The following is a 17,548-nucleotide window of genomic DNA, read 5'->3' as shown; positions in this document are numbered from 1 at the left end:
GACAGAAAAAATTGAGAAAAAAATAATGTGTCTGTTAGTGATGAAACCAGTTTTGATGGCCCATTCTGACCGTTAGAATGGTTCTATTTAGAACCTAGTTAGGGGCCATATTATGAAGCAGCCATTGCAGGCGTTTAGATCCCCTAAACCTCAACAGAACAGAACAGAACAGAAGGACAGTCATTAATCTCCTGGCAGGGAATTAGCCCCAGACCTCAACCTAACACCCTCTAACCCTAACTGCTGCTAGCTACAGCACTAAGCCTGGACACTATCTTCTGAACACAACACACAGGACGCTTCACTCTAGTCTAAACCAACAACTCTGTCTGTCTCACCATGGCAACTCGAAAGCCCCCCTCCTGTACAGGTAAGAACCAGTGTCCAGTCCCTTCAGTGTGTGTGTGTGTGTGTGTGTGTGTGTGTGTGTGTGTGTGTGTGTGTGTGTGTGTGTGAGCCACATGGTTCTTAATGAGAAAACTCAGTGTGTGCAGACAACTGTTGTTCTCCTGATCAGTTTAGTTTGATTAAATGGTTCTGTACTGACCATGTGACTGTCTGAACTGATGGGAACTCTCTACATGGTTCTGTACTGACCATGTGACTGTCTGAACCAATGGGAACTCTCTACATGGTTCTGTACTGACCATGTGACTGTCTGAACTGATGGGAACTCTCTACATGGTTCTGTACTGACCATGTGACTGTCTGAACTAATGGGAACTCTCTACATGGTTCTGTACTGACCATGTGACTGTCTGAACTAATGGGAACTCTCTACATGGTTCTGTACTGACCATGTGACTGTCTGAACTAATGGGAACTCTCTACATGGTTCTGTACTGACCATGTGACTGTCTGAACCAATGGGAACTCTCTACATGGTTCTGTACTGACCATGTGACTGTCTGAACTGATGGGAACTCTCTACATGGTTCTGTACTGACCATGTGACTGTCTGAACTGATGGGAACTCTCTACATGGTTCTGTACTGACCATGTGACTGTCTGAACTGATGGGAACTCTCTACATGGTTCTGTACTGACCATGTGACTGTCTGAACCGATGGGAACTCTCTACATGGTTCTGTACTGACCATGTGACTGTCTGAACTGATGGGGAACTCTCTACATGGTTCTGTACTGACCATGTGACTGTCTGAACTGATGGGAACTCTCTACATGGTTCTGTACTGACCATGTGACTGTCTGAACTGATGGGAACTCTCTACATGGTTCTGTACTGACCATGTGACTGTCTGAACCGATGGGAACTCTCTACATGGTTCTGTACTGACCATGTGACTGTCTGAACTGATGGGAACTCTCTACATGGTTCTGTACTGACCATGTGACTGTCTGAACTGATGGGAACTCTCTACATGGTTCTGTACTGACCATGTGACTGTCTGAACTGATTGGAACTCTCTACATGGTTCTGTACTGACCATGTGACTGTCTGAACTGATGGGAACTCTCTACATGGTTCTGTACTGACCATGTGACTGTCTGAACTGATGGGAACTCTCTACATGGTTCTGTACTGACCATGTGACTGTCTGAACTGATGGGAACTCTCTACATGGTTCTGTACTGACCATGTGACTGTCTGAACTGATGGGAACTCTCTACATGGTTCTGTACTGACCATGTGACTGTCTGAACTGATGGGAACTCTCTACATGGTTCTGTACTGACCATGTGACTGTCTGAACTGATGGGAACTCTCTACATGGTTCTGTACTGACCATGTGACTGTCTGAACTGATGGGAACTCTCTACATGGTTCTGTACTGACCATGTGACTGTCTGAACTGATGGGAACTCTCTACATGGTTCTGTACTGACCATGTGACTGTCTGAACTGATGGGAACTCTCTACATGGTTCTGTACTGACCATGTGACTGTCTGAACCGATGGGAACTCTCTACATGGTTCTGTACTAACCATGTGACTGTCTGAACCGATGGGAACTCTCTACATGGTTCTGTACTGACCATGTGACTGTCTGAACTGATGGGAGCTCTCTACATGGTTCTGTACTGACCATGTGACTGTCTGAACTGATGGGAACTCTCTACATGGTTCTGTACTGACCATGTGACTGTCTGAACTGATGGGAACTCTCTACATGGTTCTGTACTGACCATGTGACTGTCTGAACCGATGGGAACTCTCTACATGGTTCTGTACTGACCATGTGACTGTCTGAACCAATGGGAACTCTCTACATGGTTCTGTACTGACCATGTGACTGTCTGAACCAATGGGAACTCTCTACATGGTTCTGTACTGACCATGTGACTGTCTGAACCAATGGGAACTCTCTACATGGTTCTGTACTGACCATGTGACTGTCTGAACTGATGGGAACTCTCTACATGGTTCTGTACTGACCATGTGACTGTCTGAACCAATGGGAACTCTCTACATGGTTCTGTACTGACCACGTGACTGTCTGAACCAATGGGAACTCTCAACTCTACCTTCCTTTATCAACTGGATCGAATAAAATACATGTTGTGTTGTAGAACTAGTGAATTTAGTCTCTTGTATAATACATCCTATACACTGACCCCTAGAGTGGACATAAGTAACATGATAAAAAGATCCCCATCCAAATCTGCCAGTTTAAGCTAGAGATATCTGTTGTTTTGGCCATCCAAATCCGCCAGTTTAAGCTGGAGATATCTGTTGTTTTGGCCATCCAAATCCGCCAGTTTAAGCTGGAGATATCTGTTGTTTTGGCCATCCAAATCTGCCAGTTTAAGCTAGAGATATCTGTTGTTTTGGCCATCCAAATCCGCCAGTTTAAGCTGGAGATATCTGTTGTTTTGGCCATCCAAATCTGCCAGTTTAAGCTAGAGATATCTGTTGTTTTGGCCATCCAAATCCGCCAGTTTAAGCTGGAGATATCTGTTGATTTGGCCATCCAAATCTGCCAGTTTAAGCTAGAGATATCTGTTGTTTTGGCCATCCAAATCCGCCAGTTTAAGCTAGAGATATCTGTTGTTTTGGCCATCCAAATCCGCCAGTTTAAGCTGGAGATATCTGTTGTTTTGGCCATCCAAATCCGCCAGTTTAAGCTGGAGATATCTGTTGTTTTGGCCATCCAAATCCGCCAGTTTAAGCTGGAGATATCTGTTGTTTTGGCTATCCAAATCCGCCAGTTTAAGCTAGAGATATCTGTTGTTTTGGGCTGCATCTCAATCCTCCGCATCCGCCGATGTCACACTTCCACATCTGTGGTGAAAGACAGACCATGAGACATCCCGAAAATGGGTCTCCTCACGAAAACGTCTGTAGCGTCCGAATGGTTTGATCTACACACTATTACGACCCCTCTATGGAAAGGGGAGAATGTCATGAACATGTGTTCTCCACAAGTGTCACGGGACTCGTCTGAAGGTAACCAGTACCGGTTTTAAAAAATGAATACAAGTATGAAGTTAGTTTTGTGCCTACCCAAAAAAAGGGGTTATTATTTCCTGAGCTGTCTTATCTATATCTCCAAGATACAGGACAGACTCTTCAAAACCTTGTTTTCTGACTGTCTTTTTTGCCATTTCTGAATGTGTTATTCAGTGCGTTTCTCTGGACTATAGTAGTAAAGGACAAATTCAATATTTTATATATATTTTGGGGATAACTAAAGGGGTCCTAAAATTCCAAATCAAATATCTAAATGATCCACAGTATGAACATCTGAAAATAATTCCATGTAATCTTTTTCTGACTCAAATAGGGTTCAAATAGGGTTCCCTCAACATTAACCTGATGTCTAAAAGCTTTCAGGCCGTGTGTGTGTGTGTGTGTGTGTGTGTGGGGGGGGCAGGGGGGTTGGGGGGGGCGTTCTATTTCTTATTAGTCACAGTAGGACCTCCAGTAGAAACCATTAGATATTTATAACACTGGGGAGTCTGTCCATGGTGCTGAATCATGTCACTATGGCGACGCGCTCTAAATAATCACACCACTTTTAGACATCACACACCCCTCCTGGCTGACCCTGCTGTGTGTTCCATAATGTGGTATGATGTATGAATGGTCTGTGTGTTCCATAATGTGGTATGATGTATTAATTGTCTGTGTGTTCCATAATGTGGTATGATGTATGAATTGTCTGTGTGTTCCATAATGTGGTATGATGTATGAATTGTCTGTTTGTTCCATAATATGGTATGATGTATGAATTGTCTGTGTGTTCCATAATGTGGTATGATGTATGAATGGTCTGTGTGTTCCATAATGTGGTATGATGTATGAATTGTCTATGTGTTCCATAATGTGGTATGATGTATGAATGGTCTGTGTGTTCCATAATGTGGTATGATGTATGAATTGTCTGTGTGTTCCATAATGTGGTATGATGTATGAAATGTCTGTGTGTTCCATAATGTGGTATGATGTATGAATGGTCTGTGTGTTCCATAATGTGGTATGATGTATGAATTGTCTGTGTGTTCCATAATGTGGTATGATGTATGAATTGTCTGTGTGTTCCATAATGTGGTATGATGTATGAATTGTCTGTGTGTTCCATAATGTGGTATGATGTATGAATTGTCTGTGTGTTCCATAATGTGGTATGATGTATGAATGGTATGTGTGTTCCATAATGTGGTGTGATGTATGAATTGTCTGTGTGTTCCATAATGTGGTATGATGTATGACTTGTCTATGTGTTCCATAATGTGGTATGATGTATGAATTGTCTGTGTGTTCCATAATGTGGTATGATGTATGAAGTGTCTGTGTGTTCCATAATGTGGTATGATGTATGAATTGTCTGTGTGTTCCATAATGTGGTATGATGTATGCATTTTCTGTTTGTTCCATAATGTGGTATGATGTATGAATTGTCTGTGTGTTCCATAATGTGGTATGATGTATGAATTGTCTGTGTGTTCCATAATGTGGCATGATGTATGAATTGTCTGTGTGTTCCATAATGTGGTATGATGTATGAATTGTCTGTGTGTTCCATAATGTGGTATGATGTATGAATGGTATGTGTGTTCCATAATGTGGTATGATGTATGAATTGTCTGTGTGTTCCATAATGTGGTATGATGTATGACTTGTCTATGTGTTCCATAATGTGGTATGATGTATGAATTGTCTGTGTGTTCCATAATGTGGTATGATGTATGAATTGTCTGTGTGTTCCATAATGTGGTATGATGTATGAATTGTCTGTGTGTTCCATAATGTGGTATGATGTATGCATTTTCTGTTTGTTCCATAATGTGGTATGATGTATGAATTGTCTGTGTGTTCCATAATGTGGTATGATGTATGAATTGTCTGTGTGTTCCATAATGTGGTATGATGTATGAATGGTATGTGTGTTCCATAATGTGGTATGATGTATGAATTGTCTGTGTGTTCCATAATGTGGTATGATGTATGACTTGTCTATGTGTTCCATAATGTGGTATGATGTATGAATTGTCTGTGTGTTCCATAATGTGGTATGATGTATGAAGTGTCTGTGTGTTCCATAATGTGGTATGATGTATGAATTGTCTGTGTGTTCCATAATGTGGTATGATGTATGCATTTTCTGTTTGTTCCATAATGTGGTATGATGTATGAATTGTCTGTGTGTTCCATAATGTGGTATGATGTATGAATTGTCTGTGTGTTCCATAATGTGGCATGATGTATGAATTGTCTGTGTGTTCCATAATGTGGTATGATGTATGAATTGTCTGTGTGTTCCATAATGTGGTATGATGTATGAATGGTATGTGTGTTCCATAATGTGGTATGATGTATGAATTGTCTGTGTGTTCCATAATGTGGTATGATGTATGACTTGTCTATGTGTTCCATAATGTGGTATGATGTATGAATTGTCTGTGTGTTCCATAATGTGGTATGATGTATGAATTGTCTGTGTGTTCCATAATGTGGTATGATGTATGAATTGTCTGTGTGTTCCATAATGTGGTATGATGTATGCATTTTCTGTTTGTTCCATAATGTGGTATGATGTATGAATTGTCTGTGTGTTCCATAATGTGGTATGATGTATGAATTGTCTGTGTGTTCCATAATGTGGCATGATGTATGAATTGTCTGTGTGTTCCATAATGTGGTATGATGTATGAATTGTCTGTGTGTTCCATAATGTGGTATAATGTATGAATTGTCTGTGTGTTCCATAATGTGGTATGATGTATGAATTGTCTGTTTGTTCCATAATGTGGCATGATGTATGAATTGTCTGTGTGTTCCATAATGTGGTATGATGTATTAATTGTCTGTGTGTTCCATAATGTGGCATGATGTATGAATTGTCTGTGTGTTCCATAATGTGGTATGATGTATGAATTGTCTGTGTGTTCCATAATGTGGTATGATGTATGAATTGTCTGTGTGTTCCATAATGTGGTATGATGTATGCATTTTCTGTTTGTTCCATAATGTGGTATGATGTATGAATTGTCTGTGTGTTCCATAATGTGGTATGATGTATGAAGTGTCTGTGTGTTCCATAATGTGGTATGATGTATGAATGGTATGTGTGTTCCATAATGTGGTATGATGTATGAATTGTCTGTGTGTTCCATAATGTGGTATGATGTATGACTTGTCTATGTGTTCCATAATGTGGTATGATGTATGAATTGTCTGTGTGTTCCATAATGTGGTATGATGTATGAAGTGTCTGTGTGTTCCATAATGTGGTATGATGTATGAATTGTCTGTGTGTTCCATAATGTGGTATGATGTATGAATTGTCTGTGTGTTCCATAATGTGGTATGATGTATGAAGTGTCTGTGTGTTCCATAATGTGGTATGATGTATGAATTGTCTGTGTGTTCCATAATGTGGTATGATGTATGAATTGTCTGTGTGTTCCATAATGTGGTATGATGTATGAATGGTCTGTGTGTTCCATAATGTGGTATGATGTATGAATGGTCTGTGTGTTCCATAATGTGGCATGATGTATGAATTGTCTGTGTGTTCCATAATGTGGTATGATGTATGAATTGTCTGTGTGTTCCATAATGTGGCATGATGTATGAATTGTCTGTGTGTTCCATAATGTGGTATGATGTATGAATTGTCTGTGTGTTCCATAATGTGGCATGATGTATGAATGGTCTGTGTGTTCCATAATGTGGTATGATGTATGAATTGTCTGTGTGTTCCATAATGTGGCATGATGTATGAATTGTCTGTGTGTTCCATAATGTGGCATGATGTATGAATTGTCTGTGTGTTCCATAATGTGGTATGATGTATGAATTGTCTGTTTGTTCCATAATGTGGTATGATGTATGAATTGTCTGTGTGTTCCATAATGTGGTATGATGTATGAATTGTCTGTGTGTTCCATAATGTGGTATGATGTATGAATTGTCTGTGTGTTCCATAATGTGGTATGATGTATGAATTGTATGTGTGTTCCATAATGTGGCATGATGTATGAATTGTCTATGTGTTCCATAATGTGGTATGATGTATGAATTGTCTGTGTGTTCCATAATGTGGTATGATGTATGAATTGTCTGTGTGTTCCATAATGTGGGATGATGTATGAATTGTCTGTGTGTTCCATAATGTGGCATGGTGTATGAATTGTCTGTGTGTTCCATAATGTGGCATGGTGTATGAATTGTCTGTGTGTTCCATAATGTGGTATGATGTATGAATTGTCTGTGTGTTCCATAATGTGGTATGGTGTATGAATTGTCTGTGTGTTCCATAATGTGGTATGATGTATGAATTGTCTGTGTGTTCCATAATGTGGTATGATGTATGAATTGTCTGTGTGTTCCATAATGTGGTATGATGTATGAATTGTCTATGTGTTCCATAATGTGGTATGATGTATGAATTGTCTGTGTGTTCCATAATGTGGTATGATGTATGAATTGTCTGTGTGTTCCATAATGTGGTATGATGTATGAATTGTCTGTGTGTTCCATAATGTGGTATGATGTATGAATTGTCTGTGTGTTCCATAATGTGGTATGATGTATGAATGGTCTGTGTGTTCCATAATGTGGTATGATGTATGAATTGTCTGTGTGTTCCATAATGTGGTATGATGTATGAATGGTCTGTGTGTTCCATAATGTGGTATGATGTATGAATTGTCTGTGTGTTCCATAATGTGGTATGATGTATGAAGTGTCTGTGTGTTCCATAATGTGGTATGATGTATGAATTGTCTGTGTGTTCCATAATGTGGTATGATGTATGAATTGTCTGTGTGTTCCATAATGTGGCATGATGTATGAATTGTCTGTGTGTTCCATAATGTGGTATGATGTATGAATTGTCTGTGTGTTCCATAATTTGGTATAATGTATGAATTGTCTGTGTGTTCCATAATGTGGTATGATGTATGAATTGTCTGTTTGTTCCATAATGTGGCATGATGTATGAATTGTCTGTGTGTTCCATAATGTGGTATGATGTATGAATTGTCTGTGTGTTCCATAATGTGGCATGATGTATGAATTGTCTGTGTGTTCCATAATGTGGTATGATGTATGAATTGTCTGTGTGTTCCATAATGTGGTATGATGTATGAATTGTCTGTGTGTTCCATAATGTGGTATGATGTATGAATTTTCTGTTTGTTCCATAATGTGTTATGATGTATGAATTGTCTGTGTGTTCCATAATGTGGTATGATGTATGAATTGTCTGTGTGTTCCATAATGTGGCATGATGTATGAATTGTCTGTGTGTTCCATAATGTGGTATGATGTATGAATTGTCTGTGTGTTCCATAATGTGGTATGATGTATGAATTGTCTGTGTGTTCCATAATGTGGTGTGATGTATGCATTTTCTGTTTGTTCCATAATGTGGTATGATGTATGAATTGTCTGTGTGTTCCATAATGTGGTATGATGTATGAATTGTCTGTGTGTTCCATAATGTGGCATGATGTATGAATTGTCTGTGTGTTCCATAATGTGGTATGATGTATGAATTGTCTGTGTGTTCCATAATGTGGTATAATGTATGAATTGTCTGTGTGTTCCATAATGTGGTATGATGTATGAATTGTCTGTTTGTTCCATAATGTGGCATGATGTATGAATTGTCTGTGTGTTCCATAATGTGGTATGATGTATTAATTGTCTGTGTGTTCCATAATGTGGCATGATGTATGAATTGTCTGTGTGTTCCATAATGTGGTATGATGTATGAATTGTCTGTGTGTTCCATAATGTGGTATGATGTATGAATTGTCTGTGTGTTCCATAATGTGGTATGATGTATGCATTTTCTGTTTGTTCCATAATGTGGTATGATGTATGAATTGTCTGTGTGTTCCATAATGTGGTATGATGTATGAAGTGTCTGTGTGTTCCATAATGTGGTATGATGTATGAATTGTCTGTGTGTTCCATAATGTGGTATGATGTTTGAATTGTCTGTGTGTTCCATAATGTGGCATGATGTATGAATTGTCTGTGTGTTCCATAATGTGGTATGATGTATGAATTGTCTGTGTGTTCCATAATGTGGTATGATGTATGAATTGTCTGTGTGTTCCATAATGTGGCATGATGTATGAATTGTCTATGTGTTCCATAATGTGGTATGATGTATGAATTGTCTGTGTGTTCCATAATGTGGTATGATGTATGAATTGTCTGTGTGTTCCATAATGTGGCATGATGTATGAATTGTCTATGTGTTCCATAATGTGGTATGATGTATGAATTGTCTGTGTGTTCCATAATGTGGTATGATGTATGAATTGTCTGTGTGTTCCATAATGTGGCATGATGTATGAATTGTCTATGTGTTCCATAATGTGGTATGATGTATGAATTGTCTGTGTGTTCCATAATGTGGTATGATGTATGAATTGTCTGTGTGTTCCATAATGTGGTATGATGTATGAATTGTCTGTGTGTTCCATAATGTGGTATGATGTATGAATTGTCTGTGTGTTCCATAATGTGGTATGATGTATGAATTGTATGTTTGTTCCATAATGTGGTATGATGTATGAAGTGTCTGTGTGTTCCATAATGTGGTATGATGTATGAATTGTCTGTTTGTTCCATAATGTGGTATGGTGTATGAATTGTCTGTTTGTTCCATAATGTGGTATGATGTATGAATTGGTTCTGTGTGTTCCATAATGTGGTATGATGTATGACTTGTCTGTGTGTTCCATAATGTGGTATGATGTATGAAGTGTCTGTGTGTTCCATAATATGGTATGATGTATGAATTGTCTGTGTGTTCCATAATGTGGTATGATGTATGAAGTGTGTGTGTGTTCCATAATGTGGCATGATGTATGAATTGTCTGTGTGTTCCATAATGTGGTATGATGTATGAATGGTCTGTGTGTTCCATAATGTGGTATGATGTATGAATTGTCTGTGTGTTCCATAATGTGGCATGATGTATGAATTGTCTATGTGTTCCATAATGTGGTATGATGTATGAATTGTCTGTGTGTTCCATAATGTGGTATGATGTATGAATTGTCTGTGTGTTCCATAATGTGGCATGATGTATGAATTGTCTATGTGTTCCATAATGTGGTATGATGTATGAATTGTCTGTGTGTTCCATAATGTGGTATGATGTATGAATTGTCTGTGTGTTCCATAATGTGGTATGATGTATGAATTGTCTGTGTGTTCCATAATGTGGCATGATGTATGAATTGTCTATGTGTTCCATAATGTGGTATGATGTATGAATTGTCTGTGTGTTCCATAATGTGGTATGATGTATGAATTGTCTGTGTGTTCCATAATGTGGTATGATGTATGAATTGTCTGTGTGTTCCATAATGTGGTATGATGTATGAATGGTCTGTGTGTTCCATAATGTGGTATGATGTATGAATTGTCTGTTTGTTCCATAATGTGGTATGATGTATGAAGTGTCTGTGTGTTCCATAATGTGGTATGATGTATGAATTGTCTGTGTGTTCCATAATGTGGTATGGTGTATGAATTGTCTGTTTGTTCCATAATGTGGTATGATGTATGAATTGGTTCTGTGTGTTCCATAATGTGGTATGATGTATGATTTGTCTATGTGTTCCATAATGTGGTATGATGTATGAATTGTCTGTTTGTTCCATAATGTGGTATGATGTATGAATTGTCTATGTGTTCCATAATATGGTATGATGTATGAATTGTCTATGTGTTCCATAATGTGGTATGATGTATGAATTGTCTGTGTGTTCCATAATGTGGTATGATGTATGAATTGTCTGTGTGTTCCATAATGTGGTATGATGTATGAATTGTCTGTTTGTTCCATAATATGGTATGATGTATGAATTGTCTATGTGTTCCATAATGTGGTATGATGTATGAATTGTCTGTGTGTTCCATAATGTGGTATGATGTATGAATTGTCTATGTGTTCCATAATGTGGTATGATGTATGAATTGTCTATGTGTTCCATAATGTGGTATGATGCATGAATTGTCTGTTTGTTCCATAATGTGGTATGATGTATGCATTGTCTGTGTGTCTCATAATGTGGTATGATGTATGCATTGTGTGTGTCTGTCTATTGCATAATGTACTATAAGATGTGTGTGTGTGTGTGTGTGTGTGTGTGACTGAGTGTGTGTATTGCATAATGTGATGTGTATAATATGTGTCTGTGATGTGTGTCTGCAGGACCATGGAGTGGCTGCAGGGTGGCCACAGCTGTCAGTGAGTCATCATCCATCCACAGTGATACCCTGTTCTGCCCGGGGCCTTGTACTCCTGGTCCTGGTCTGGGTCGGGACATCTCTCTGGGCTCTACAGGGCCTGGTCTGGGTCGGGACATCTCTCTGGGCTCTACAGGTCCTTGTCTGGGTCGGGACATCTCTCTGGGCTCTACAGGTCCTGGTCTGGACATCTCTCTGGGCTCTACAGGGCCTGGTCTGGGTCTGGACATCTCTCTGGGCTCTACAGGTCCTGGTCTGGGTCAGGACATCTCTCTGGGCTCTACAGGTCCTGGTCTGGACCGGGACATCTCTCTGGGCTCTACAGGTCCTGGTCTGGGTCAGGACATCTCTTTGGGCTCTACAGGTCCTGGTCTGGGTCTGGACATCTCTCTGGGCTCTACAGGTCCTGGTCTGGGTCGGGACATCTCTCTGGGCTCTACAGGTCCTGGTCGGGACATCTCTCTGGGCTCTACAGGTCCTGGTCTGGACCGGGCCATAGACTACCTACAGGAGCGGACACACACAGTATGGACATGATTCAGGAGCAGTGGTTGACTTGGACAGAAAAAAGTTGGCAGAAGCATATATATGTGTGTGTGTGTGTGTGTGTGTGTGTGTGTGTGTGTGTGTGTGTGTGTGTTTAATTCACCAATATAAATGTTTGTCTAATCAGATGATTTCAGTGGAACAGTTTGAATGGTCTTATTATGTTGAAAACCTTTCTGACTACCGTGTTGGAGAGACATTAAAACCAAGTAGCTCAACTATAAAAAACGTATTTAATTTGACCCAGTGTTACTGGCACTCGAGCCGGTCAGGTGTGTTGATAATTGGAACTGAACGTTTCTACGGTGACGCGCTCGGGGAAGGAACATGGAAAGCGCTGTCATGTATGAAGAATGAACACCTACAAGAGGCGTGGATACATTTAATGAAGAATAAACACCAACAAGAGGCGTGGATACCTACATTATTTACAGATCCTAGTATTTTTCGGTCTCATTCTAATGAAAACAACAATTATTAAAACGCGTTCTTCATGCACGACAGTGCTTTCCACTTTAATTCCCTGAGCGCGTCGCCGTAGAAACCATCAGTATCACCTCACCTGGGAGCCCGGTTGTTCCCACTGGTTCCTCGTTACCGTAATTTATCAAGGAGCGTCGACCAATCAACGCACCTGGGTGAACCTGAGTTGGGCGTGTGCCAAACTCCCGAGGACGCGCGCAGTCAGAATCAACACACGGATGAATAGACGGAACCTGTAGCCCACAGACACAGAGCCCAATTAACTCGCTGGGAGCTCCAGATAGACGACAGTTTGATAGGTATCTAGATGAAACATGTGTGTAGGTCATAGCCTACTAATATTGAGTCCCCTGCTAAGTGAGAGGCGCGTCGCTTTGCTCCCCCAAATTGGCGGATTACCGAGATGCGCGTGCAGATAATGATGAGCTCCGCGCGTACAGCTGCTGCTACTATTCCGTTATTATTCTCCTCCCGGTCTAACGACACCGTCCCGTTATTCTCCTGTCTGTGTTTGTAGCGCTACAGAATGCATCAGTCCGCCAGCCAAGACAAGATACCGGTGAGTAACTCCACAAACGGTTGACTTTCTGCTAACTGTTGATTCTACTCCTACATTTGTTTGTTGTGACCTGTCAAATCCCCTCCCAGTACATACGTTTGCGAAACTTTCCATGTGAACTGAAAACATGTTTTTGTTAGAGTATTTTATGTCGCCTGGCTGGTTATTACTGTAGAGGTTGTCCTCCAGGTATGTTGCCAAGGAGACATCTCATCTAAACGGTCTTGCTGGCTGGTTATTACTGTAGAGCTTGTCCTCCAGGTATGTTGCCAAGGAGTCATCTCATCTAAACGGTATTGCTGGCTGGTTATTACTGTAGAGCTTGTCCTCCAGGTATGTTGCCAAGGAGACATCTCATCTAAATGGTCTTGCTGGCTGGTTATTACTGTAGAGGTTGTCCTCCAGGTATGTTGCCAAGGAGACATCTCATCTGAACGGTCTTGCTGGCTGGTTATTACTGTAGAGCTTGTCCTCCAGGTATGTTGCCAAGGAGACATCTCATCTAAACGGACTTGCTGGCTGGTTATTACTGTAGAGCTTGTCCTCCAGGTATGTTTAATCTAAACGGTCTTGCTGAATTATTTAACCCTACATTACTAGACTTGATATAACCTCTTCAGTGGTCCCCAATCCTGGTCCAGGAGAAACAGGGTGGTCATCAGTGGTCTCCAACCCTGGTCCTGTATAGATACAGGGTGGTCATCAGTGGTCTCCAACCCTGGTCCTGTATAGATACAGGGTGGTCATCAGTGGTCTCCAACCCTGGTCCTGTATAGAGACAGGGTGGTCATCAGTGGTCTCCAACCCTGGTCCTGTATAGATACAGGGTGGTCATCAGTGGTCTCCAACCCTGGTCCTGTATAGAGACAGGGTGGTCATCAGTGGTCTCCAACCCTGGTCCTGTATAGATACAGGGTGGTCATCAGTGGTCTCCAACCCTGGTCCTGTATAGATACAGGGTGGTCATCAGTGGTCTCCAACCCTGGTCCTGAGATACAGGGTGGTCATCAGTGGTCTCCAACCCTGGTCCTGTATAGATACAGGGTGGTCATCAGTGGTCTCCAACCCTGGTCCTGTATAGATACAGGGTGGTCATCAGTGGTCTCCAACCCTGGTCCTGTATAGAGACAGGGTGGTCATCAGTGGTCTCCAACCCTGGTCCTGTATAGAGACAGGGTGGTCATCAGTGGTCTCCAACCCTGGTCCTGTATAGAGACAGGGTGGTCATCAGTGGTCTCCAACCCTGGTCCTGTATAGATACAGGGTGGTCATCAGTGGTCTCCAACCCTGGTCCTGTATAGATACAGGGTGGTCATCAGTGGTCTCCAACCCTGGTCCTGGAGATACAGGGTGGTCATCAGTGGTCTCCAACCCTGGTCCTGTATAGATACAGGGTGGTCATCAGTGGTCTCCAACCCTGGTCCTGTATAGATACAGGGTGGTCATCAGTGGTCTCCAACCCTGGTCCTGTATAGATACAGGGTGGTCATCAGTGGTCTCCAACCCTGGTCCAGGAGATACAGGGTGGTCATCAGTGGTCTCCAACCCTGGTCCTGGAGATACAGGGTGGTCATCAGTGGTCTCCAACCCTGGTCCTGGAGATACAGGGTGGTCATCAGTGGTCTCCAACCCTGGTCCTGTATAGATACAGGGTGATCATCAGTGGTCTCCAACCCTGGTCCTGTATAGATACAGGGTGGTCATCAGTGGTCTCCAACCCTGGTCCTGTATAGATACAGGGTGGTCATCAGTGGTCTCCAACCCTGGTCCTGTATAGATACAGGGTGGTCATCAGTGGTCTCCAACCCTGGTCCAGGAGAAACAGGGTGGTCATCAGTGGTCTCCAACCCTGGTCCTGTATAGATACAGGGTGGTCATCAGTGGTCTCCAACCCTGGTCCTGTATAGATACAGGGTGGTCATCGGTGGTCTCCAACCCTGGTCCTGTATAGATACAGGGTGGTCATCAGTGGTCTCCAACCCTGGTCCAGGAGATACAGGGTGGTCATCAGTGGTCTCCAACCCTGGTCCTGTATAGATACAGGGTGGTCATCAGTGGTCCCCAACCCTGGTCCAGGAGATACAGGGTGGTCATCAGTGGTCTCCAACCCTGGTCCTGTATAGAGACAGGGTGGTCATCAGTGGTCTCCAACCCTGGTCCTGTATAGATTAAGGGTGGTCATCAGTGGTCTCCAACCCTGGTCCAGGAGATACAGGGTGGTCATCAGTGGTCTCCAACCCTGGTCCAGGAGAAACAGGGTGGTCATCAGTGGTCTCCAACCCTGGTCCTGTATAGAGACAGGGTGGTCATCAGTGGTCCCCAACCCTGGTCCTGTATAGATACAGGGTGGTCATCAGTGGTCTCCAACCCTGGTCCAGGAGATACAGGGTGGTCATCAGTGGTCTCCAACCCTGGTCCTGTATAGATACAGGGTGGTCATCAGTGGTCTCCAACCCTGGTCCAGGAGATACAGGGTGGTCATCAGTGGTCTCCAACCCTGGTCCAGGAGATACAGGATGGTCATCAGTGGTCTCCAACCCTGGTCCAGGAGATACAGGGTGGTCATCAGTGGTCTCCAACCCTGGTCCAGGAGATACAGGGTGGTCATCAGTGGTCTCCAACCCTGGTCCTGTATAGATACAGGGTGGTCATCAGTGGTCTCCAACCCTGGTCCTGTATAGATACAGGGTGGTCATCAGTGGTCCCCAACCCTGGTCCTGTATAGATACAGGGTGGTCATCAGTGGTCTCCAACCCTGGTCCTGTATAGATACAGGGTGGTCATCAGTGGTCTCCAACCCTGGTCCTGTATAGATACAGGGTGGTCATCAGTGGTCTCCAACCCTGGTCCAGAGATACAGGGTGGTCATCAGTGGTCTCCAACCCTGGTCCAGTATAGATACAGGGTGGTCATCAGTGGTCTCCAACCCTGGTCCTGTATAGATACAGGGTGGTCATCAGTGGTCTCCAACCCTGGTCCTGTATAGATACAGGGTGGTCATCAGTGGTCTCCAACCCTGGTCCAGGAGATACAGGGTGGTCATCAGTGGTCTCCAACCCTGGTCCAGGAGATACAGGGTGGTCATCAGTGGTCTCCAACCCTGGTCCAGGAGAAACAGGGTGGTCATCAGTGGTCTCCAACCCTGGTCCTGTATAGAGACAGGGTGGTCATCAGTGGTCTCCAACCCTGGTCCTGTATAGATTAAGGGTGGTCATCAGTGGTCTCCAACCCTGGTCCAGGAGATACAGGGTGGTCATCAGTGGTCTCCAACCCTGGTCCAGGAGAAACAGGGTGGTCATCAGTGGACCAGGGTGAGTCGCTCTGGATAAGAGCGTCTGCTAAATGACGTAAATGTGCCCTTGAGCAAGGCACTTAACCCTAATTGCTCCTGTAAGTCGCTCTGGATAAGAGCGTCTGCTAAATGACTAAAATGTAAAATGTAATGTAAATGTCTCCAACCCTGGTCCTGTATAGAGACAGGGTGGTCATCAGTGGTCCCCAACCCTGGTCCTGTATAGATACAGGGTGGTCATCAGTGGTCTCCAACCCTGGTCCAGGAGATACAGGGTGGTCATCAGTGGTCTCCAACCCTGGTCCTGTATAGATACAGGGTGGTCATCAGTGGTCTCCAACCCTGGTCCAGGAGATACAGGGTGGTCATCAGTGGTCTCCAACCCTGGTCCAGGAGATACAGGATGGTCATCAGTGGTCTCCAACCCTGGTCCAGGAGATACAGGGTGGTCATCAGTGGTCTCCAACCCTGGTCCAGGAGATACAGGGTGGTCATCAGTGGTCTCCAACCCTGGTCCTGTATAGATACAGGGTGGTCATCAGTGGTCTCCAACCCTGGTCCTGTATAGATACAGGGTGGTCATCAGTGGTCTCCAACCCTGGTCCTGTATAGATACAGGGTGGTCATCAGTGGTCTCCAACCCTGGTCCTGTATAGATACAGGGTGGTCATCAGTGGTCTCCAACCCTGGTCCTGTATAGATACAGGGTGGTCATCAGTGGTCTCCAACCCTGGTCCTGTATAGATACAGGGTGGTCATCAGTGGTCTCCAACCCTGGTCCTGTATAGATACAGGGTGGTCATCAGTGGTCTCCAACCCTGGTCCTGTATAGAGACAGGGTGGTCATCAGTGGTCTCCAACCCTGGTCCTGTATAGATACAGGGTGGTCATCAGTGGTCTCCAACCCTGGTCCAGAGATACAGGGTGGTCATCAGTGGTCCCCAACCCTGGTCGAGATACAGGGTGGTCATCAGTGGTCTCA

General features: G+C 43.0%; 1 protein-coding gene across 1 annotated transcript in view; it reads left to right on the top strand.

Annotated features, from left to right (window-relative positions):
- The first annotated feature begins 284 nt into the window (after positions 1 to 284).
- Positions 285 to 17,548, top strand: part of ano2b (anoctamin 2b) — a 220,198-nt gene continuing 202,934 nt past the window's right edge. Inside the window, exons 1-3 of the mRNA XM_045209694.1 lie at positions 285 to 370; positions 11,652 to 12,211; positions 13,233 to 13,274. Coding sequence (XP_045065629.1) covers positions 340 to 370; positions 11,652 to 12,211; positions 13,233 to 13,274 — 633 coding nt within the window. The 5' untranslated portion in view covers positions 285 to 339. The remainder of the gene's footprint in view (positions 371 to 11,651; positions 12,212 to 13,232; positions 13,275 to 17,548) is intronic.

This window comes from Coregonus clupeaformis, chromosome 4, assembly GCF_020615455.1.
Source record: "Coregonus clupeaformis isolate EN_2021a chromosome 4, ASM2061545v1, whole genome shotgun sequence".
Classification (NCBI taxonomy): domain Eukaryota; kingdom Metazoa; phylum Chordata; class Actinopteri; order Salmoniformes; family Salmonidae; genus Coregonus; species Coregonus clupeaformis.
Note: the sequence above shows the minus strand (reverse complement) of the source record. Positions and strands in the feature narration are given on the sequence as shown.